This window comes from Phyllobates terribilis, unplaced genomic scaffold, assembly GCF_046119375.1.
Source record: "Phyllobates terribilis strain yellow unplaced genomic scaffold, ASM4611937v1 Scaffold_11__3_contigs__length_659146591, whole genome shotgun sequence".
NCBI lineage: Eukaryota > Metazoa > Chordata > Amphibia > Anura > Dendrobatidae > Phyllobates > Phyllobates terribilis.
In genome coordinates, this window is record NW_027362771.1 from 498,909,662 (window position 1) to 498,934,443 (window position 24,782).

Sequence of the window (24,782 nt, forward strand, 5' to 3'; positions counted from 1 at the left end):
ATTATTACATAAATAATTCATTCAATAATAGTCATGTATATAAGTATGGGTCCTTAATAACAGGTTATGGGACTCTAACAAGGCTATATAATTTAGTAGGGGCATGAAACAGATGATAATTAATTGGCAATAATAAGCATGACCATAACCAAATAACGTATACTACATTGCATATTGACCCATCAGAAACACTGACACAACTCCTGCTACCCGACCTCGCACTCCACCTGATGTACTTATTTTTAAGATCTATATTAGAGTGGCCATATAAACCTTTTTGGAAGTGTTTTCTCTAGATATTAAAATGAGCATTTTATGAGTTTAATTACTAGTGGAAAAATAAAAAGCTAATTTTAATATCAGGCAGGAATATTTCCTCAGTAATAATGTATGTGGTTTGTATTGTGAAATAATTATGTATAAATAACAGAGATGAGCTCTCCCCTGGTCCACTGTCCAGTCCGGTCCTCCGTGGCAGCCGGTCTTCACTTCTATGCCTGGTATCCTTAGCCTGGAATCCTGGGCACCTATGACATTTGGCAGGTCCCACGATGTCATGATATTACAGTGAGACACACCATGATATGAAGTTAGTCCTAAGGGTTAAACTTTATGTGACATCATGATGTTGGGAGACATTTTGTGGCACTTGATAAAGACCAGATAGGTTGAACCATTGTTACTGACTACTTGTATAGACAAATAAAAGACTTTGTATTTTTGGAATCTCCTTGAAGTGTCCAGTCTTTACTACATGATTCTATGATTTGAAGTTAGTCCTAATGGTTAGATTTAATGTGACATCACAATGTTATGAAGCATTTTGTGGTACTTGATAAAGACTAGATAGGTCGAAACTGTGCTATTGACTACTTGTATGGAGCAATAAAGAGTTTTTGTACTTTTGGACTCTCCTCGATGAGCACTGTCATTACTATATACTTTTATGATATGAAGTCAATCCTAAGGATTACATTTTACTTTACATCACAATGTTTTGGGGCCTACTAAGCACCACAGGTGCCAAGGTTGCCAGGCGCAGAAGTGAAGACTTGCTCTCATGGAGGACCATACTGGATCAAGGCAGCGCAAATCAATTTTGCACATCGCTAATAAATTAGCTTCACAGAGGTTCTTTTGTAACTTACCAATACATTTCAATTCCACTAGGTACCCTTACAGTTGAGCCTGTCAGCTTGACATCCAGTCATGTGCATCAAATACGGCAGCATTGTCTGTGTCACCAGTGGACCAGAAATGTGTATGAATGGGGCTGGCTGACTTTTTATTAAGGTAGCCATGCCTGCCCCTTTCTCTGTCATTGCTGGCATATAGGCTAGTCAAGAGGTCTCAAACACGCGGCCCATGAGGCTGCTTCATGCGGCCCGCTGGCACCTGAGCTCCCCATTACAATTGTGGCCCTGCTCAGTGGCCATTGATGCCAGTGTCTCGTTCAAGCTAAACACCGACAAGGTGACAAGGATGGGGACATTTGATACATGAAGGTGACCAGAATGGGGACATTGCTACATGAAGGTGACCAGAATAGGGACATTGCTACATGAAGGTGACGAGAATGGGGACATTGCTACATGAAGGTGACCAGAATGGGGACATTTTCTACCATAAGGAGGCCAGAATGGGGACATTTGCTACAATAAGGAGGCCAAGATGGGGACATTTGCTACATGAAGGTGACCAGGGTGGGGACATTTGCTACATGAAGGTGACCAGCATGGGGACATTTGCTACAATAAAGAGGCCAGGATGGGGACATTTGGTACAACTAGGTGGCCTGGATGGGGACATTTGCCACAATAAGGAGGCCAGGATTGGGACATTTGCTGCAATAAGGAGGCCGGGATGGGGACATTTGCTACAACAAGGTGGCCAGGATGGGGAAATTGCTACATGAAGGTGACTAGAATGGGGACATGTTTTACAACTAGATGAACAGGATGGGGACATTGCAATATGAAGATGAGCAGCTATAAAATTGTGCCATAACCCATACGATGAATGGCATTAAAAAAAATAAAAAAAAAAAACCCGCTAAAAATGATCAAAAAGTTGTATGGGAAAAAATGCAATAACTGAAAATGTCATCTCATCCTGCAAAGAATGCGGCCCGTCAAATTAATTTTTTTTCTATATGCGGCCCATATACCCAGCTGAGTTTGAGACCCCTGGGCTAGTCAATAGCGCTGTTCTATGCCAAACAAAATGGTGGAAATAAAACTGCAGGGACTGAGGAGGTTATCTGAAAGTGAGGGGAACCTGAATGGTCTAAATCTTTTCACTTATGAAGACAGAATCCTTCACTACGATGTTGACCATGAGAAGTAACTATACACTGTTTTATTGATGACTAAAGTGCATAGAAATAATTACCAGTGATGAGCGAGCATGCTCGCTACTGCTCAGTGCTCGCCCGAGCATCTCACTGCTCGAGATGCTCGGCGCTCGCCGAGTATTTCCGGGTTGCTCAGGCGGGAACTCGGGTCCCCTCCCTGCATGTTTGGCGCTCTTTAGAGAGCCAATGAACATGCAGGGATTGCCTGCCATGCACTGTAATGCCGTAGCCATGTTGGTTGTGCGCATTACAGTGATTGGCTGGCCGCACAGCGTCATCAGGTCTATATCAGACCTGGTGCCGCCATGCTCGTCACAGTCACTCCGGATCAGACAGTGTAGGGAGAGCTGCTGCTGTGTCAGGGAGAGATTTGATCGTGTATTAGGTAGTGTAGGGAGAAAAACCGTACATTACACATATCCATCTTAACAAACAGTCCTTCTGAGGACTAATCCATCTCCAGAGATATCAGGCAGGCAGGGTATATAGGCAGGCAGGGTATATAGCAGACTGCAGTGCATATAGCACAAGAGGCTCCATTCCAATTCTGCCTTCTGCTGCTGTTAGATATTTCTATACAAAGGCCCAGGTCTCAGGGGCCAGGAAAACTTTTCTTTGGATCTTAATCCTCATTATTTGCTTAAAAAGCAATCCTGTTTTTCTACGCCATCTGCTTGTTGGCACTGCAGAATACAGCCCGGTCCTTTCCATATTAGAGCGCTAGAAATCCAGCTATTTAAAACTGTGTTTTCTCTGTCAAACAGATCACATATACGTTGTCAGAAAATACTGCCATTTCTGGCCTCCATTAAAAATTTCCTTCAGTGTGTCAGTGAAGCAATTCACAGCAGTTTCTGTTCAAACCACTTACCTACAGGCCAGGTATTTAAAACTCTGTTTTCTCCATCACACGGATCACATATAAGTTTGCTCCAAACTCAGTCATTTGTATTGAGCGTGGAAGATACTGTCCTCCATTTAAAATGGGCAAGGCACGTGGCAAGGGACGTAGAACTGGACGTGATGGTAATGGTGCATGCAGAGGCCGAGGACAAGGCCGTGGGCAAGCCGAAATTGTGCCACAACAAACACCCACATCTTCTCGCCTGACCTTCCTGTTCGAATTTCTAGGGGACCACAGCACACCACTATTGAACCCAGAGCAGTGTCAAAAGGTTGTTGGTTGGATAGCGGACAATGCTTCCAGTCACTTAGCCACCACCACCCTGTCTTCCACACGGTCAAGTCTCAGTAGCCGTGAGTCTGGACCACATATTCCTCACCCTGATCCTCCTTCCTCCCACCATGCCGAGTACCTTGAGACAACTGATCCCACACTTGGACACTCTGAAGAGTTGTTCACTTTTACATTTATAGATTCGGGCCTCTCGCCCGGTCCACTTGAAGCGGGGAAAGAGGAGATCGCGGGTAGCGATGCCCAAATATTTGAGCAGCCACGGTCACACGAAGGCGACGGTGGGAAAGTGTCACAAGAGGTGGACGATGATGAGACACAATTGCCAGAAAGTCATGAGGAGGACCAGGGTGCGGAAGTGGAAGACGAGATGGTAGATGATATAGTAACTGACCCAACCTGGCAGGAGGACATGCAGAGTGAGGACAGCAGCACACAGGGGGAGGGAGACAGAGCACCCCAACAGGCAGGAAGAAGCAGTGTGGTGACCACAGACAGAAGGCAGGCAACCGTTCCCCGTAACACCAACATGAAGGAAGTTTCCAGTACAACTGTTAGGTCTTCCCGAGTCTGGTTGTTTTTTATAGACTGCCGATAACCCCAAAAAGGCCATTTGCACCACCTGCCAGGCCAGCATCAGCAGGGGTGGCAAAACGACCAGCCTGACCACCACCAACATGATCAGGCACATGGCAGCAAAGCACCCGACTTTGTGGGCTGAACTGCTTCTTCAGCTGTTGTGCATGCAAGCCTATCCCCTGTCCATGGCTCATGCAAAGACGCCTCCTGCCCTGCACCTGTCGTTGCACACTCTCAAGTAGCAGCATCAGGAAGAACGTCCATGTCCTTGTCCCAGCACAGAGATCAGTTGTCCATTCCCCAGTCCTTGGAATGCAAGCGCAAATATGCAGCCAACGCCCCACAGGCCACACTACTAACTTCTCACATTTCACAACTGCTTGCGCTCGAAATGTTGCCTTTTAGGCTCGTGGAGACGGAAGCATTCCGCAACCTGATGTCGGCGGCCGTCCCTCGGTACTCAGTCCCCAGCCGCCACTATTTCTACCGGTATGCCGTCCCCGCATTACACAAGCACGTGTATCAAAACATTAGCCGTGCTCTCAAAACACAGTTACCGGTAAAGTCCACCTAACCACGGACACGTGGACAAGTGCTTGTGGGCAGGGACGGTACATCTCGCTGACGGCACACTGGGTTAACATAGTGGAAGCCGAGACCCAGTCGGACCTTGGGACAGAACACGTCTTCCCGACGCCAAGGATTGTGGTCCCTAGGTCAATCAGGGTTGCCTCCATGGTCTACAGCTCCTGCACCTCATCCTCCTCAGCCTCCTCCTCCTTTTCAGCCTCCATCTCCGAAATGACCACATCAGTGACAAGCTGGAAGCACTGCAGCACTGCCTCGGCCAAGCGGCAACAGGCTGTGCTGAAACTAATATGCTAAGGTGAAAAACAGCACAATGCTGAAGAGTTGTGGACAGCTCTGAAAGAGCAGACAGATCTGTGGCTCACACTGCTGAACCTACAGCCAGGCATGGTCGTGTGTGACAATGGCTGGAACCTGGTGGCGGCTCTGAGCCGAGGCTAGCTCACACACGTACCATGCCTGGCCCATGTGCTTAACTTCGTGGTTCAGTGGATTCTCAAATCCTACCCGAGCTGCCGGATCTGCTTGTTAAAGTACGCCGCCTGTGTGCCCATTTTATAAAGTCAGCTACAGCCCTTGCAGTGTTTCAGCAGCGTTTAAAGCTTCCAGCTCACAGACTGGCGTGTGATGTTCCCAAGCGTTGGAACTCTACACTGCAGATGTTGGGAAGGATTTGTGAGCAGAAGAGGGCAGTTGTTGAGTACCAGCATCAACAAGGCCATCAGTATTCAGTTCAGACTCCACACATAAGACCTCAGGAGTGGACATGGATGTCAGACATATGTACCATCCTCCAAAAGTTTGAGGACTCCACCAAGATGGTGAGCGGCGATGACGCCATAATTAGCGTCACCATTCCACTTCTGTGTCTTCTGAAACACTCTCTGCTCACAATCAAAGAGGATGCATTGCAGGTGGAGCACAATGAGATGGAGCAAGGAACCATACAGGGTGATTACACACAGCCAAGCCTCATCTCATCCCAACGTGGATTGGGTGACAATGAGGAAGAGGAGGAGGAGGAGGAAGGACAGGAGCTAGTTTCATGCACTATAGACGGTACTACCTGCACAGCTGTCATGACGTCTGTTCAGCGTGGATGGCCAGAGGAGAGGAGTAGGAGAGCATGGTCAGTCATCCTCTTGGTGAGGACACGGAATTCTTGCCTGTTAGTAGTCTGGCACGCATGGCTGAGTTTATGTTACGCTGCCTTTCCCATGACCCTTGCGTTCTCAAAATTTTGAGTGACAGTCATTACTGGTTAGTGACACTTCTAGAACCACGCTACAAGGATACAAGGAGAACTTTACATCTCTTATTCCTGAGGCGGACAGGGCTACAAAAATGGGGCAGTACCAGAAGGCCCTTGTTGAGGAAGTATTAAAGAAATTCCCATCTGAAAACGCTGGCGGCAGAGGGCACACTTCGTTGGACGACCATGGAATACAGGCGAGAGAGACACAATTTCAATCCAGCAGAGGTAGGGGAACACTGTCAAGGCTCTGGCAGAGTTTTCTCAGACCCTCCCATCGCACACGCCCTGAGGTGCAGGGTACTCTCACAAGGAGTGCAAAGTTTGGGAAGATGCTGAGGGAGTACCTTGCCGACCGTACCAACGTCCTCCGTGATTCCTCTGTGCCTTATAATTATTGGGTATCCAAGCTGGATACGTGGAATGAACTGGTTCTCTATGCCATGGAGGTCCTGGCGTGCCCTGCCGCCAGCGTTTTATCAGAGCTGGTTTTTAGTGCCACTGGTGGAATTATAACTGATAAGCGCATCCGCCTGTCAACTGAAAATACTGACAGTCTGACTCTTATAAAGATGAACAAGGGCTGGATTGGGCCAGACTTCTCAACACCACCGAATGATAGCAGCGTAACATAAAGTCAAATCCAGTGTCTTTTCTTGGGAGGTGTATTCCCATGCACCTTTTCACACCCACACATGTGTATACGTTACCTGATTTTGTTTATTTGCTCTTATCCTCCTCCTTCTCCTCATCCTCCACTACCATATCACCAGGGTGACCAAGGTCCGTGATTCAACACCCACATAGTTTTTTTAAAGTGTGTTTATGTTGCCCATGAAAATTTTTTTTTATACAGTATGTTCATGTATACTCCCCAGGGGTAAATGTTTGTCAGCCCATACACTTAGTGCATGGGCATTACAAGTATAGGAGTAGAGATGAGCGTTGTTCTACTCGAACTGTTCGCCAATCTCAAATTCGAGCTGTTTTGGGCGGTGTTCGAGCCGGTCGGCGAACACGAACAATTTGAGAAAAATTCGGCTGTTCGAGGTTATGTTCGATAACTGTTCGTGCACCAAAATCATAACTGGATTTTTTCTCAGTAATGATGAAAATTAATGTTAATACGCAGTTTGAGTGTACAGCGGGGCGGGGAGAGGGGCAGGGGATGGATCTCTGCAGGAACAATGAAGATCTCCATTTTTTTTTCTCTTTCCCGCATTTGCAGTGGGGAGGTGCAATCTGTCAGCCTATCAGCAGCGCACACACGGAGCGAAGTGCTTTTTTTCACACAAGCAAGGGCATGTGTGATTGGCAGTGTATGTCACATGTCCTTGCCCTATAAGACCAAGCCATTTTCCCCGTCGCCACCATTTTCTCACTGCTGCAGCTGCGTGTTAGACGGCACCGCTGTTGCTGTGTGCGATATACCTTGTTAATTTCAAGCCAATTTTCGCACAAATATACAGATAGCTTGGGAGTAGGGAATAGTTGTGATTGCAGTCCTTTTAAGGACTAGGTTACAGCATTTCCTACGACTTTTATCAGGCAGGTCTGTGCTCTTAAATAGATAGATTGTGGGAGTAAAGACTAATTGTAATTGGAGTCCTTTTCAGGACTAGGTTACATCAGTTCCTATCAGTTTTTGCCAGGCAGGTCTGTGCCAGTGCTGTGCAAGTTTTTTTCACAGCATTTGGCTGAATCTAGCAAAGCTAATCCTTTTTGGCCTATTGCAGAGTGTGTTAGTCAGTGGAGTAGCCTATCTGTGTTGCAAGATATACCACCTGTGTATAGAATACCAATTTTTTTACTGCACCTAGTGAAGTAAAATCTTTTGGGCATAGCATCATTCTATTAGTCCATCTATACTGACCTCCATCAGGTTGCAAACTGAATATAATTTTTTTCTGCATCTAGCTCTGAAAAAATATTTGGGCTTCTAGCGGTGTGTGGGACTTGGTCTATTAGTCCATCTATACTGACCTCCATCAGGTTGCAAATTAAAAATAATTTTTTTCTGCATCTAGCTCTGAAAAAATATTTGGGCTTCTAGCAGTGTGTGGGACTTGGTCTATTAGTCCATCTATACTGACCTCCATCAGGTTGCAAATTAAAAATAATTTTTTTCTGCATCTAGCTCTGAAAAAATATTTGGGCTTCTAGCAGTGTGTGGGACTTGGTCTATTAGTCCATCTATACTGACCTCCATCAGGTTGCAAATTAATAATAATTTTTTTCTGCATCTAGCTCTGAAAAAATATTTGGGCTTCTAGCAGTGTGTGGGACTTGGTCTATTAGTCCATCTATACTGACCTCCATCAGGTTGCAAATTGAATAAAAAAAATTTCTGCATCTAGCTCTGAAAAAATATTTGGGCTTCTAGCGGTGTGTGGGACTTGGTCTATTAGTCCATCTATACTGACCTCCATCAGGTTGCAAATTAAAAATAATTTTTTTCTTCATTTAGCTCTGAAAAAATATTTGGGCTTCTAGCAGTGTGTGGGACTTGTTCTATTAGTCCTTCTATACTGACGTCCAGCAGGTTGCAAATTGAATATAATTTTTTTCTGCATCTAGCTCTGAAAAAATATTTGGGCTTCTAGCGGTGTGTGGGACTTGGTCTATTAGTCCATCTATACTGACCTCCATCAGGTTGCAAATTAAAAATAATTTTTTTCTGCATCTAGCTCTGAAAAAATATTTGGGCTTCTAGCAGTGTGTGGGACTTGGTCTATTAGTCCATCTATACTGACCTCCATCAGGTTGCAAATTAAAAATAATTTTTTTCTGCATCTAGCTCTGAAAAAATATTTGGGCTTCTAGCAGTGTGTGGGACTTGGTCTATTAGTCCATCTATACTGACCTCCATCAGGTTGCAAATTAAAAATAATTTTTTTCTGCATCTAGCTCTGAAAAATATTTGGGCTTCTAGCAGTGTGTGGGACTTGGTCTATTAGTCCATCTATACTGACCTCCATCAGGTTGCAAATTGAATAAAAAATTTTTCTGCATCTAGCTCTGAAAAAATATTGGGCTTCTAGCGGTGTGTGGGACTTGGTCTATTAGTCCATCTATACTGACCTCCATCAGGTTGCAAATTAAAAATAATTTTTTTCTGCATCTAACCCAGCCAATAGTTTTGGCCTAATACCACAGTTTGGCCACTCAGCTCTGCTGGGTTACCATCCATTGTTTTTTTGTGCAAACAACTCCAGAGTTGTGAATTAGTTAACCACCAAAATGAGTGGAAAAAGGCCTGCTGCTGGTGGAAAGGGGAATAGGCGTGTTGGGAAGGGGAAAAAAGGTTGTGTCCGTGGGGTAGGTGCAGAAGAAAGACCATCTTCCAGCCAAACTAAAATGTCTACTTCTTTTAGCGGACAATGTGATAAGATCCCTTTCTTACGGCCACGCCAATCGCTACAAATTCCAGATGAGGCACAAAAACAGCAGGTGCTTCAACGGATATCAAGTGCTCCTTTAAGTGGGCTCTCCTCCACATCAACTTCAACATCACAAATACTCCAGTCCTCAAAGGTGTCACCCAAATCGCACTTGCTTCCTCACAGCTCCCAAATCTCCAGCTGCCCGTCTGAGTATGAGGTAGAACAGATGGTTGAGTCTGCAGAGCTGTTTACTCATACTATAGCCTGGGAATCAGAGGTCGACTCCAGCGCTTCTGTGAATCCAGACGAGGAAATGATCTGCACTGATGCCCAGAATCTTTATGAGTCGGATCCAGGACCAGACGCAGAAGGTTCTGACCATAATGTAGACCCTCATTCCCAAACTGTAACTCCTGTTGGTGGAGACAATGAGGAAGACGATGATAAGACTCAAATACCTGATTGGAGCGACAACTTTAGTTTTTTGTCAGGGCAGGAACAGATTGGCTCTGAGGACGACGGGTGTGATAACGCACAGGGTGATGATGATGAGGTCGGAGATCCCACTTACTGTCAACCCACAGTCAGCCAAGAGATGAGGTCAGCAGAGGAGGTGGAGGAAGATGCTAGTGACGACGAGGTCAGGTTGCGCCTTCCTGGACAGAGACGTAGTACTAGAAGCACGTCAACAACTGCATCCTCAAACACAACTCTGCCTCTCACCACAAGTCGTGGTGGCTCTTCAGGTCGCATGGGTGCTAAGCCTTGCATAGCCTGGGCATTTTTTCAGATCGATAAAGATGACCCAACTCGTGTTATCTGTAACATTTGTCAGCAAAAGCTAAGTAGAGGCCAAAAAATACATAGTTTGAGTACTTCATGCATGAACCGGCACATGGACATGAAGCATAAGTTGCAGTGGGAAGCTCAGTGTGCTACAATGCGGTCTAGCCGGCCGGGCCAACCACCGTCTGCCATATCTTGTGCATCCGCGGCCTCTTCATCCTCTGTGACTGGGGGGACAGCAGTCACACCTGTTTTGGGGCGCAGACCTGCCACCTCTTTACCCGCAACAGCCAGCGTGATTGGCAGGTCATCATTTTCTTTGGAGGTGGTAACACCAGCTGGTCTTGAGCGCTGTCTGACATCGATAGCACCACCTTTGGATCAAGGCAACCTAACATGTCCGCCTGCATCTTCCTCACAGACCGGCAGTTTGCCGGGGACACCCTTATCAACCCCGTCTAAGCACAATAGCCAGCCCTCGGTCCCTCAGATGTGGACAAGTAAAAGACCATTTCCTCCTAGCCATGAGAAAGCTAAGAGGTTGAATTTCACCATCTGCAAGCTCTTGGCTACAGAAATGCTGCCTTTCCGCCTGGTGGACACAGAGGATTTTCGAGACCTTATGTCCGTCGCAGTGCCCCAGTACCAGATGCCCAGTCGGCACTACTTCTCAAAGAAAGGTGTGCCTGCGCTCCACCAGCATGTCGCACACAACATCACCGCTTCTTTGAGAAACTCTGTGTGTGACAGGGTGCATTTCACCACAGACACTTGGACGAGTAGGCATGGACAGGGGCGTTACATGTCGCTGACTGGGCACTGGGTAACTATGGTGACAGCAGGACAAGGGGCTGCTGTCCAAGTCTTGCCGTCCCGACGAGTTGTGCGTCAATCCTCTTTATGTCATTTTTCCTCCACTGCTTCTGCCTCCTCAACCTCCTCTCGGTCTTCCACCTGCACCCAAAGCCTGTCTGGTCATGCCACAAGCTTTCTAACTGCGCAGAAGGGATCCTGCACACCTCCTTACTATGCTGGCAGTAGGGCTCAACGTCATCAGGCGGTTTTTACATTGAAATGTCTGGGAAATGTGAGTCACACAGCTGAGGAGTTGTGGTCAGCTCTGGAGAACCAATTTCATGAATGGTTGTCTCCACTGGACCTGAAACCAGGGAAGGCCGTGTGCGACAATGCTGCAAACCTGGGTGCGGCCCTTCGCCGGGGCAATGTCACACACGTGCCTTGTATGGCTCACGTGTTGAACCTGGTTGTCCAGCAATTTTTAGCCCACTATCCCAGACTAGATGGCCTTCTGCAGAGGGCACGGTCGCTGTGTGCTCACTTCCGCCGTTCGCATCCCGCAGCTCAGCGACTTACATCTCTACAGAAGTCGTTGGGCCTGCCACTTCACCGGCTAAAATGCGATGTGCCTACCCGGTGGAATTCAACTCTGCACATGTTGCAGCGACTGTGGCAGCACCGACAAGCCCTGGTGCAATACGTTCTGACGTATAGCCTGGGCCAACGAGATTCAGAGGTGGGGCAAATCACGCTGGAGGAGTGGTCTCAGATCAGGGACCTATGCACCCTTCTGCACAGTTTTGAAATGGCGACGAAGATGTTTAGTGCTGACGATGCCATTATCAGCATGACTATTCCGGTGATTTACATGCTGGAGCACATGTTAAACAGAATTCGGAGTCAGGTGGTGGCACAAGAGGAGGTGGAGGAAGTAGAGGAGGAGGAGTTGTATGCGGAAGGGCTAACATCTGCAAGGTCCAGACGGTCGGCAGCACCAAGGCGGCAGGCATGTGAGGGTGGGGGAGATGGTTTAACCAGGGCGCATGGTAGCAGCCAAACTAGTGAGGAAGGTGCAGGAGCCCAGGAAGAAGTGGAGGACGAACTGATGGAAGACTCATCAGATGAGGGAGACCTTGATCACATTTCTGTTGTGCGAGGTTGGGGGGAGAGGACAGAGGAAGGAAGCATGATTGTTACCTCGCCACCAACACAACAGGGACTTGGTGCTCCTGGATGCGCAACACACATGAGTGCCTTCTTGCTGCACTACCTGCAACATGACCCTCGAATTGTGAGAATTAGAAATAATCCTGACTACTGGGTTGCCACACTGTTAGATCCCCGGTACAAAAGTAAATTTGCAGAAATTATTCCTGCCATAGAAAGGGATGCACGCATGCAGGAGTATCAGCAGAGACTGTTGCAGAATCTTACATGTGCTTTTCCACAAAATACCAGTGGTGCACGTAGTGAATCTCACAGTTCCAACTTGCCAACCGTGGGACCGTCAAGTGTTCAGCACTCAAACCGTAACAGAACCACAGTATCTGCTGGTAACATCAATTTTGCGGAATCATTTCACCACTTTTTTAGCCCATCCTTTGCAAGGCCACAGGAGACAAGAAGTCTGACACATAGTCAACGCCTAGAGACGATGGTACAGGAGTATCTCCAAGTGAACATTGAAGCCACGACTGTGTCACTGGACCCGTGCTCTTTTTGGGCTTCCAATCTGGATAAATGGCCGGAGCTAGCTACTTACGCCTTGGAGATCTTGTCATGCCCCGCAGCCAGCGTTCTGTCTGAACGTGTGTTCAGCGCTGCTGGTGGTGTGCTGACAGATAAGCGCACGCGGCTCTCCACTGATAATGTAGACAGACTCACGTTCATAAAGATGAACAAATCATGGATCCGAAACGACTTTTCTACCCCTGTGTCATCCTGGGGAGAGTAAAAGCTTGATGATTGGTTAAAATCACCCTACCAACCGTTTTAAGCTTTCAAATTACTAATCATGTTTATCTGTATCTTGACTGGAAAATAATTTGGGCTTTGTAGCAGTGTGCAGCACTGATCCTATTAGGCCATCTATAATAAGCTTCACCAGATTTAAAATTAAAAATAATTTTTAGCTGCATCTAGCCCGGAAAATAATTTTGGGGCTCCGAGATGCGCAAGACACATAAGTGCCTTCTTGCTGCACTACCTGCAGCATGACCCTCATATTGTCAGAATTCGAAGTAATCATGACTACTGGGTTGCCACACTCTTAGATCCCCCAAACTTTTCGATCAACCTTTTCATTTTAATAAAGACCAAAAAAATGGTCATTTTTGAAATTATAAGCATTAGCAGGTTGTTAGAAACTGAAATCAAACAGTTTTCAACTCAAAACTTTATTCTAGGTGATGTTACATTTTCACATAGGACCCCTTGTTCGAAAGGAGCTTCTGAACTCTCTCGTCCATTGAATTTGTCAGGTTTTGGATGGTTTCTGCTTCAATTGTTTTGCATGAGGACAGAATACCCTCCCAGAGCTGTTGCTTAGATGTGAACTGCCTCCCGCCATCATAGACACTCCTTTTAATGATGCTCCAAAGGTTCTGAATGGGGTAGAGGTCAGGGGAGCATGGGGGTCACACCATAAGTTTGTCCCCTTTTATGCCCATATCAGCCAGAGATGCAGATGTTTTATGTGCAGCATGAGATGGTGCATTATCATGCAGAAAAATGATCTTGCTGTGAAATACACGGTTCTTCTTCTTGAACCATGGCAGGAAGTGCTGTTTGAGAAAATCCACATACATTATGGAGTTCATCTTTAGCGCCTTCAGGGATCCTAAAGGGGCCGACAATCTCTCTCCCCATGATTCCAGCACAAAACATTACTCCACCTCCTCCTTGTTGGCGCTGTAGCCGTGTTTGCGTGGGGTGTCCATCAATCAGCCATCCTCCACTCCATTCATCTGGACCATCGAGCGCTGCACGGCACTCATCCGTGAACAAAACAGTTTTGAAATCAGTCTTCATGTAATGTTTGGCCCACTGGAGCCGTTTCTGCTTGTGTGAAGTGGATAGAGGAGGTCGACAGGATGGCGTATGCACAGCTGCAAACCTCTGAAGGACCCTGCATCTTGTTGTTCGGGGGACGTTGGAGGCACAAGCAGCTTCAAAAACTTGTCTGCTGCTATGACAAGGCTTTTTTGCCGCTGCTCTTTCAACCTGACGTAATTGCCTGTAGGAAAGAGTCCTCAATTTGCCCTTATCAGCACGCACATGTGTGTACTGTGAATCAGCTACATACTTCTTGATTGCCAAGACACTTCATCCTGATCATCGCACAATGTTGATTGTAGTCATGCCTTGACCTAAACACTCCACAATTTGTTGCTTCTCAGCAGCCGACACATCCTTTTTCTTTCCCATTTTGGCAGAAAATGTAGGCTGCTTAATAATGTGATAGAGCCTTCTTAAGTAGTCTTGCCTTTCATTGGACACACCTGCCAAACTAATTAGCACAGGTGTCTGCAATTGCTTACAGTGATATAAAGAGCCCTGACACACATCACCATCAATGAGTTTAACTGACAAACAAACAAATTCTTCCCTTATCACTCCTAAACACTTTTTGCATAATAATTTGGAACGCGGTGTACATGTGCTTTTCCACAAAACACCAGTGGTTCACGTAGTGAATCTTACAGTTCTAACTTGCCAACCGTGGTCTGTATGGAATTGTTCAATAAAGGGCCCAAAATTAAGATAACATAGATGGGAGAGGTCTCTATGAATAGGAATTCCTAAGTATTTGATACCCTGTGAAGGCCAGGCAAAGGGAAAGTTGGACTGGATGGAATCCTATATGGATTTAGGGAGGTAGACATCGAGGGCCTCAGACTTCGCTGCATTGATTTTAAAATTTTACCATGTAACAAAGTGATCTATTTCAGCCATAACAGCAGGGATGGATATATGTGATTGAGTGATATATACTAGGACATCATCAGCAAATAGAGAGCACTTGTACTCGGTGCCTCCCACCTCAATCCACCTAATATTGGGGTTATGGCGAATTGATGAGAGCAGGTGCTCCGTCACTAGGATGTATAAGAGAGGGGACAGAGGACATCCCTGCCTTGTCCCATTGGTGATTGTGAAAGGTGATGAAAATGTTCTGACGCACCCCCTGGGCCTTGGGACACCCGGAGCCGGACACTTTTTGGTGGATGCTGGTGGTTGTAGTCTTCGTGGCGGCGATCCCGTTCCGTGGCTCAGGGCGGTCAAACCAGTGGCGGAACTATTTATGTGGTTTTGATGTTTAAATGTCCGACTACGCCACCCGTGGATTGCGGTCAGAGTGAACCGCCGCTACAGGGCAGACCGCTAAGGCTGGTGTTGTGGGTGCAGCAGAGCGTAGCATAACTCCCCACGGGAGGAGTATAGCCTCAGGGCAGTGTATGCGGAGGATGGGGGTGATGGTGCAGGGCAGCAGCAGTAACGACACGGAGTCAGTGATGCAGTTCAGGGCCTTTACTCACAGTTCTTATAATCCAGACCACGTCTGCAGGTAACGGCTGCCCACGTCGTACTGTGCTCACCAGGTGAGGGGCTCAGACAACTCCCAGATAACTTTGGAGCGCTTCACAGGACCCCCTTTGTGTGTCCTTTGTCTGGCCTTTCTTACCAACACTTCTGTCCGGCTGCCTCGGGCCTCCTCTTGGTAAACTTGGCGCCAGTTTCCCTGACCCTATGTGGTGCCTTCCTAGCGGGTGGAGCAAGGGGCTGCGCCACATAAAATGTCAGAGCCTCCGGTTTCTAGCTGAGGGTCGTTTCCTGCCTCCACTAGTTCGGGGACCGGTCTCCCCCTTTGGCCTGACCCCTCCACGCAGGTGGATTCGGGCGTGCGGTGGCGACTCGCCCGTCCGCACCCCTGGGATCCCTTCATTCCTCGTTCCTGGAGCCTTCTCCGCTCCTCTTCCTTCCTTCTCCCTCTTGCAGGCCTGGGCCTCTGTTACTAGGCCCGCCTCCAGAGCAGAGCTCATGCAGAGCCCCTGCTCCCTGCCACTTCTGCTCAGACTTCTCTGCACTGAACTAAGATGGTGCCCACCTTTTATACTCCCTTCTCAATGCACCCAGGAACTGCTTCCTCCCTGCTCCTGCACTGCAGGGTTCCCCTTCCTCAGTGTTCCCTCCCCCCACTCCAGCCAGGGACAGGGACTGTCGTGCCCATCTCAGGGGCATATTGGTCGCCCTGCCCCACGGCAATGTGGTGTAATGCATGCAGGTGTCGGGTCCTGATCCACACTCCATCCTTATCTGAGAGTGAGATATCACACCTCTGGGTGAGGTGCAATACGTCTGTAGCAACCGAGCCCTCGGTGCTACAGTTCCATTTATCTTCAGCCTAGGTGACGTATTGTGATACAGGGCCGTGATTTTGGCTATAAAAGGGTCCCCTAGACCCCTACCCCAAGCTTTTTAAGAGAATCATATATGGCGTGCCAGGAGACTCTATGGAATGCTTTCTCAGCATCCAACGAGAGTATCTACTTACAAATTTTTAACTGCATCTAGCCCAGGAAATACTTTGTGCCTAGTAGCAGTGTCTGCTAGTCAGCGTTTTATCCCGGCTGTTAAGCAAGCTACACCACCTGTAGTTTGGACACTTAATTTTTTCAAAGGAAATGCTTCGGGACCACGGGATACTTAGTGAAGAGCATCAGGAGGCACCCCAAGGCATAGGGGCTGGGACTGGCACTAGGATGCCTTGCGGTGGACAGCCGAGCTCGATCCTTATAAAAGCTTTTTAACTGCAGCAGCTTTAGTGGACGCTACTGGAGCTGGAATTACGCGGCTGCTGGCATGAGACTTGCCCTCCAATAGATCCTTGTAAATGGATTTAAAGTGTATTCATTCAAATTAGAGGGACAATTTAAATTAAAAAGCTTAGAGCTGCCTCCACCACAGGGGGGCTCTCTCGACCCACCAGCGGACAGGCACCAGTATTGGGAGAGGGGGGCTGGCCGTCAGGGTTCACCGCGGCTCTGGCACAAACCCGGCGACACGGAGGTGGCACGGGCAGGAGCGGACTGGCCGTCTCGGCTTCTCACTTTTTGGATTTTAGAAGGGCATGACATGCCTATATCTGTGTCTCCCCCTCCTTTTACTCCTCCACCTCTTTTCTTTTCGCATGACTATATGTACTTGTCACTTTTCCATGTGTTAGTTGTGTCTTCTGAGCAGTTTGTCAGCTTTTGGACACCTTTGAAGGTGTTTTCTATGTGTTTCTATGTGTTTTTGTTTGCCTGCCATTGGTTTTAACGGTGTTCGAAGGTGTTCGACGAACAGTTCGATGAACAGTTCGGCGAACACACGGGTGTTCGACGAACCGAACCGAACTCGAACACTACGGGGGTGGCTCAACACTATATAGGAGGCCCGCTCCTTTCTAATGGGAACATTTTTTATGAGGCCCTCCTCCACGTCTCTTCCAAGGGGCATTGAAGTGCCTCAAAATTTTTGTCAGCCCTTGCATTCACTGCATAGGCCAACACTATGGGAGACTCTCTCCTTTCTAATCGGAATTTGTCATTACTGTGGCCCTGCTCTGTGTGTCTTTAAATTCTTAGTGGGGTTTTTCCTAAAATTGGTCAGCCACTGGACTCACGGCATACCCTATAACAGTATAGCAGACCCTCTCCTTTCTAAAGGGAACATGTCGTACTTGTTACTGTGGCCCTGCTCCGTGTGTCTATAAATGCTTAGTGGTGTTTTTCCTAAAATTGGTCAGCCGTTGGACTCACTGCATACTCTATAACTGTATAGCAGACCCTCTCCTTTCTAATGGGAACATGTCGTACCTTGTTACTGTGGCTCTGCTCTGTGTGTCTTTAAATTCTTAGTGGGGTTTTTCTTAAAATTGGTCATCAGTTGGACTCACTGCACACGCTATAACTGTATAGCAGACCCTCTCCTTTCTAATGGGAACATGTCGTACCTTGCTACTGAGGCCCTGCTCCATGTGTCTTTAAATTCTTAGTGGGGTTTTTCCTAAAATTGGTCAGCCGTTGGACTCAATGCATACCCTATAACTGTATAGCAGACCCTCTTGTTAAGGGGACGTTTGCAACAACTTTATTAAAAATGGAAAGCAACCGAACCCGGGGCCGCGATGCAGCCTAGAAGACTGCGGCCGAACACCCACCGGGTAAGAATGTAAAACAACCAACTAAAATTTAAATCCCTACAGTGTTACTACACACCTGGATGGGAAAAGGATTCGCACTATCTCCGTTAACTGCACGGGAGAGATGTGCGACAACTAACGTAGCCGTAGCTCTGTTGACTTCACAGACACTACGCAGCAGGCACTAGGAAGTGTGTGTGACTAACGCTGGAGGGTACGAGCTCCCAGCCGGTGTGTGACCGGCCTGCGGAGTAACTCTCCAAGTGGCTAACAGGCGGTGCCAGGGATACGGAACCCGCAGTCTGCTCGGGGTGTATAGCAACCCCCTTGCCGGAGCCAGACTGCCAAACGGGAACTACCTGCCTAAGCACAGCTAAGCCTACCTGAGCGACCTGTGCTAATCAACCGAGCGAACTCTGGTATCGGCAGGTCACGGAGAGAGCAGCTAGAGAGCACGTGGAGCCCAAACAGACAAGCGTCCACACAAGTACACAACCTAAACAGAATGATCAGAGCGCACCACCTTGCTTGTGGTCTGGCTATTTAAAGACTAAGCCCTGCCCAAAGTGGCATTATTGGTTGCACTACTGATGACGTCACCTGCGGCCAATCAGGTGGTACCGGGTCACCTTATCAGCTGACACCAAACCATCAATCACGGTCCGCCATGTCACGAGCATGCTCAGTGCAGTGCACCCTGGACTTAGGCTGTAGCAGCCCTGTTTCCCTCCGCAACCTATGCTTAACACTACTAGGAACAAAGACCCAAAAGACAGCTTGTGCATCTCATGCACTAGCTAGGTGTTGGGACTGACAGCAATGCTGAGCAGCATCTGCCCTGGCTAGACCAGAATGGGAGTCCACAGATGACTCTGACCCAATTTCAGATCCAGCAAACACCCAACACTTAACACCTCTCCTTTCTAATGGGAACATGTCATACCTTGTTAGTGTGGCCCTGCTCCATGACTCTTTAAATTCTTAGTGGGGTTTTTCCTAAAATTGGCCTGCCGTTGGACTCACTGCATACCCTATAACTGTATAGCAGACCCTCTCCTTTCTAATGGGAACATGTCATACTATGTTTCTGTGGCACTGCTCCATGTGTCTTTAAATTCTTAGTGGGGTTTTTCCAAAATTTTGGCAGCCCTTGCAGTCACAGCATGGGCATTACCACTATAGGAGACCCGCTATTTTATAATGGAACATTTTTTTTTACTGAGACCCTCCTCTATGTCTCTTCAAAGGGGTATTTGGTTGCGTCCAAATTTTTGTCAGCCCTTGCAGTCACTGGGTACGCAACAGTATAGGAGACCCACTTGTTAATAATGGGAACAACAAAGCATAGCCGGCTGATGGCTCTCTAACAATAGTTAGGGTCGACTGCTGGCCTTTTAAGAATAGTAAGGGCCATCTGATGGCCCTTAAAGATAGACTTTATGACTTTCAGAGTCCCTCCATCATGAATAAAAAAGGATGTGTCTGATGATGTGTCACACACCACATTACCAGATAAGGTTGTAAAATGTTAAAATGACATTTCCCAGTGAATGCATTTGTCTTAAAAAATAACGTAAAAAAAAACAAAACAATAGGATCTTTCTTTAGCATAAAAAACAGCGTCACCAATTTACCCTCAATGTAATCACATTGTTCAGCTCATGCACCTCCTCCTCCATCTCCGAAATGATCACATCAGTCACAAGCTGACAGCACTTCAGCACTGCCTTGGCCAAGCGGCAACAGGCTGTGCTGAAGATAACATGCTTAATGCATAATTGACAAACTGCCCAGTGCTGCAGAGTTGTTGAAAGCTGTAACACAGCAGCCTGATCTGTGGCTCTCACCACTGAACATACAGCCAGGCATGGCTGTGTATGACAATGGGCGGAACCTGGTGACGGAGAGATGACAGCTGGGGTAGATATGGTTTCCCTCTATGCCAGTCTTTTCACCGAGCTAAAGAATATGGCTGTGGTGAAATACAACTCCCACTGAGAAGCTGTTTCAGATTGAAAAACATTGTACCCACCAGAGGATTTAATTCTGAGGGCTAACCTTTCTCACCCGCTCAAGAGCCCCATAGCAGCTGCAAAGTTAGCGCTATCATGAACACTCCTGAGGTAGAAGCCAAGGCACACCAGAGGATTCTCTGGTGGGACAGTCCAAACCTGACGAGAAGCAGTCCTGGCTAAGAAAAGTGTGGGGGAAGGTTCCCGGACACTCTATGGCTGCTTTTTTAATGTGGATCGGCCATGCTTATGCATGTTATTTCTCAAAACGCATTACAGTTCAGGCCATTGTCCAACTCTGTATTCAAGAAATTAAATGCGCAAAGAAAGATGTGTGTGTGTGTGTCAAAGCACCACCGACAAGTGCGAGTTGAAGTTGGACGGGCTGCCATTGATTCTGCAACAAGCTCAATTACAGGACTTCCTGGGAGAAATGACACGCAGGGTACATACGGTTTCCCTATATGCCAGTCCTTTCACCGAGCTAAATACAACTCTTAGCAAAAAAAGTTGTGGACTGACTCCGTACCGTCCCTGGCCACATTCACTTGTCCACGTGTTTGTGGTTAGGCGGTCCTTCCCAGTAAGTGCACTGGGGAGGGCACGGGTAATGTTGTGGGACCCGTGCTTGTGGAAGGCGGAGGCGATACCAGGAAATATAGTGGCGGCTGGGGATCGAGTATGGACACCTGGCCGCCGCCGGCATGAGGTTTTGAAAAGCTTCCGCCTCCACGAGCTTAAAAGGCCATATTTCAAGTGAAAATAGCTGCCCAGAAATCTGGCAGTTTAGTGTTGCGGCCTGTGGGTGGGTGGGTGGCTGGCTGCATACTCGCACTTGCATTCCAAGTAACAGAAAACTAAGCAGATGGTCGTCTCCATCATCATCATGGCCTCACCTCGGCACTATGAACTCTCCTGAAGGAGAAGCCAGGGCCTTCCGGAGGAGTCTCCGTTTCTCTAGTGAGCCCATCCAACCCTGCCGAAAAGCAGCCCTGGCTAAGAAAAGTGTGGGGGAAGGTTCCCAGACACTCTATGGCTGCTTTTTTAATGTGGATCGACCATGCTTATGCATGTTATTTCTCAAAACGCATCACAGATCAGGCCATTGTCCAACTCTGTATTCAAGAAATTAAATGCGCAAAGAAAGATGTGTGTGTGTGTCAAAGCACCACCGACAAGTGCAATTTGATGTTGGATGAGCTGCCATTGCTTCTGCAACAAGTTCAATTACAGATTACAGGACTTCCTGGGAGAAATGACACGCAGGGTACATACGGTTTCCCTCTATGCCAGTCCTTTCACTGAGCTAAAAACTCTTAGCAAAAAAAGTTGTGGACTGGCTCCGTACCGTCCCTGGCCACATTCACCTGTCCACGTGTTTGTGGTTAGGCGGTCCTTCCCAGTAAGTGCACTGGGGAGGGCACAGGTAATGTTGTGGGACCCGTGCTTGTGGAAGGTGGAGGCGATACCAGGAAATATAGTGGCGGCAGGGGACTGAGTATGGACACCGGGCCGCCGCCAGCATGAGGTTGTGAAAAGCGTCTGCCTCCACGAGCCTTATAGGCCACATTTCAAGTGCAAGCAGCTGTCAAAAATTTGGCAGTATAGTATTGCAGCCTGTGGGTGGATGGGTGGCTGGCTGCCTGCATACTTGGGCTTGCATTTCAAGGAATGGGGTAGGGACTACTGAACGCTGCAGTGGGACAAGGACATGGACCGTGATTGTTGCAAGCCTGCAACGACAGGTGCATGGCGGGAGGCATCTTCGCATGCACCAAGGATCACTTATGATGGGCACGCTTTTAGGCAGTGACCTGGGAGTCAGAGATGCTTCCAGTGGCCTTCCCCATGCTATTCCCATGTCTTTTCAGCACTGTATGCATGTGTCTGATGATGTGTCACACCACATGGCCAGATAAGGTTGTAAAATGTTAAAATGATATTTCCTGGTGAATGCATTTGTCTTCGTTGAAAGCAATTCAAAAGTGCTCATCACAAATGCTACGTGTGAACAGAGCCCAAGTTGTGGAGGAGTATTCTTGTTTTTAGTTATCTATTTTGCCTTATATACAAGTCATTACCCAGGAAAGGATGTTTCTTAACATATTTCCCAGGAAAATTAATTTTGGTTTCGTTTTTGTATGTTTTATTGTTGCGTAATACTCTGACCATGTTGCTGACAGCTGTGATCTGGGAGTCAGAGATGCTTCCAGGGGTCTTCCCCATGCTGTTCCCATGTCATTTGAGCATTGTTCCCATCGGTTTGGGCAATTTTAAGCCCTCTGCAGACCGCCGTGGGGAGCCGCCTGAAAAATGCTTGAGTTTCCCATAGACTTACATTGGGCTCGTTGCTCGGGTCGAGCACCCGAGTATTCCAATTTGCTCGACCCGAGCAACGAGTACCTGAGCATTTTAGTGCTCGCTCATCACTATTGAGGTCTTCTACTGATTTGGGTAAATGTTATCTCATCGTTGCGGGTCTGAATGGTCTATGGGCAGATGTGAACTGTCTTTGTATCTGTTACCTGTTCTTAGAATACATCTTCAATATTTTATTGGTAGGAGTCTACGGGTCAGTGCATATGTCAGGTTTTACTGCGTTTCTCTCCCCCTCCTGGAACGTTTTTGCCCTGAAAAATTGCGAATTCTGAAATCTCATGCACGCATTACTTATTTCTTCCTTGCAGATTTGAAGCAGTTTCACGTCTGTTATAAACCAATTCTTTCAGGGCTTTTGCTGTGTTTTTCACCCATTCTAATGACCAGGAAAACACTTAAAAAAGCATGTAAAATCATGACAAAAACGTTTTTATGCAGTGTTTTTTCTACCAAGAGTCAAATTTTTGATGCAGAAATATCTGCAGCAAATACTTTACTTGTACACAAACTCTAATAATGTATTTCTGAAATGGAAACTTAAATTCTTGTATGTCCTTATACCAATTTAACAATACCTTACTTACAGTATATTCGCACTACTATCCTTGGCTATCAGCTATCCCTCCCAACACCCCCGTTCCATACACATGTATGTTAGACTTAGCCACCAGTTAGGGAAAGATCACATCACAATCTGCACTTTTTTGAGCGTTCCATCTGAATACTCCAAAAACAGTATTCTAACAATCCCCCAAACATAGAATAAGGCAAAGTCTAAAATTTAAAATTTTGATTTTCTTTCCAATTTTGTCAATCTTTTTTTCAGGACACAACAAAGACAAACACCACTTCAAATAAAAGGGACACCGCAGGAAAGAAAGGTAAGACGTGGTAGTTTTAGACTCCGATTGCCTTATTTAAGTGAGTGGCTATAAAAAAGGAGCGTCTGAATACTGTGTTTTGATTATTCAGACTGGACCATTGACCAAGTGCCCAGCGGGAAGCAGACTGTGATCTGATCCCTCACTAACGCAAAGAGGTTTTTCTTCAAAAATGGTCATCTCGCTCTACTCACCTCGGGATATTTTGAGGAAAGAGGAAAGGTAAGGAAGGACACATCTATAACGTCCCAATTTTCTATGAATAAAATGAAGTATATTATATAAATATGGCGCCACTCACCTGGACATTGTGAGGAGCAGCTAACTTTCTGCATAGACGATCCTACGCAGAAGGTACCGCCATTCAGAGGTGTTGGGTTAGTGCAGGTCCTGGAACGTTTCTGGACTCCACGGCCACAGCTTACACTGCATGCTGACCACTCTAGCCACGAGGACCACCCTCCGTTCACTATAACGAAGAGACATATGTTGTATACTTATATATGTTGCTAAATATACATTGTGCTATGAATCCAGCTTATGAATTCATTAAAACCGATGACATCTGTTGTTATATAAAGCGATGACATTTTACTGGGTAAGAATGTAACTACAGAATATAGAAGCCGGGAGATGAAATCCATCTGATGGCGGTATTCTGAATAAACAGCCTTTCTCATGACTTATTTACCGTAAAGCTTTACTCAGACTCTTTCACTCCCCAATTTCCTTGACAGCTATTTTCCTCACAAGTATCCTGACATTTCTGCTACAAGAAACACATATTTCAGCCACAATCAATAGTTTCAGCCAGTGAACTTTTCATTTGGTCCTTCTTGGCTACAAGCTTCCAGCACGCTGAGGGCTGACTGACACTAGTAACCTGTCGGGAATTCCAAGGTTAGTACCTCAATATTTTTTTAGACAGAAGTCACTATAATGGAACTATGAACTATCACTCACAGCTGAAGAAAAAGCCTGTTCAGCTTCAGAAAGTTATAGTGAGTACGGAATTGTAAGCAGTAAAAAAAATATATATTTTTTGTACCAAATAAATATACAAATAAGCCATAACAATAAAACCACCTGTCAGAGTCATGATTAAAAAGAGGCAGGGGTAAGCCAGCGCCTAGGGCGGTACCTCATATCACATGACTGGGATGCAATCTGAATGAAAAAAAACTGTTAATATGGCTTTTGTGGCATTACACCATTGCCGGTATGTGAGACTCTCTGCTACACATTGACCTGACTGCCCAGTGCTGCCCATGCCACTTTCCTGATCCATCAGACATATTGGCCTCCTCGGCCTGCACCCACTCAGGGTCATGTCACAATCTTTCTGTGCTGTGCGTTCAGCATTGCAGCTTAGTGAGAGGGGGTAGTGGTG

At 46.9% G+C, this 24,782-nt stretch overlaps 1 protein-coding gene across 3 annotated transcripts in view; it reads right to left on the bottom strand.

Moving 5' to 3' along the window:
• UNC5D (unc-5 netrin receptor D) overlaps window positions 1-24,782 on the bottom strand; it is a 1,016,051-nt gene that overhangs the window by 360,000 nt on the left and 631,269 nt on the right. For all 3 annotated transcript variants that reach the window (XM_073653557.1, XM_073653558.1, XM_073653559.1), the window contains exon 6: window positions 23,694-23,861. In XM_073653557.1, the coding sequence (XP_073509658.1) occupies window positions 23,694-23,861 (168 nt within the window). The remainder of the gene's footprint in view (window positions 1-23,693; window positions 23,862-24,782) is intronic.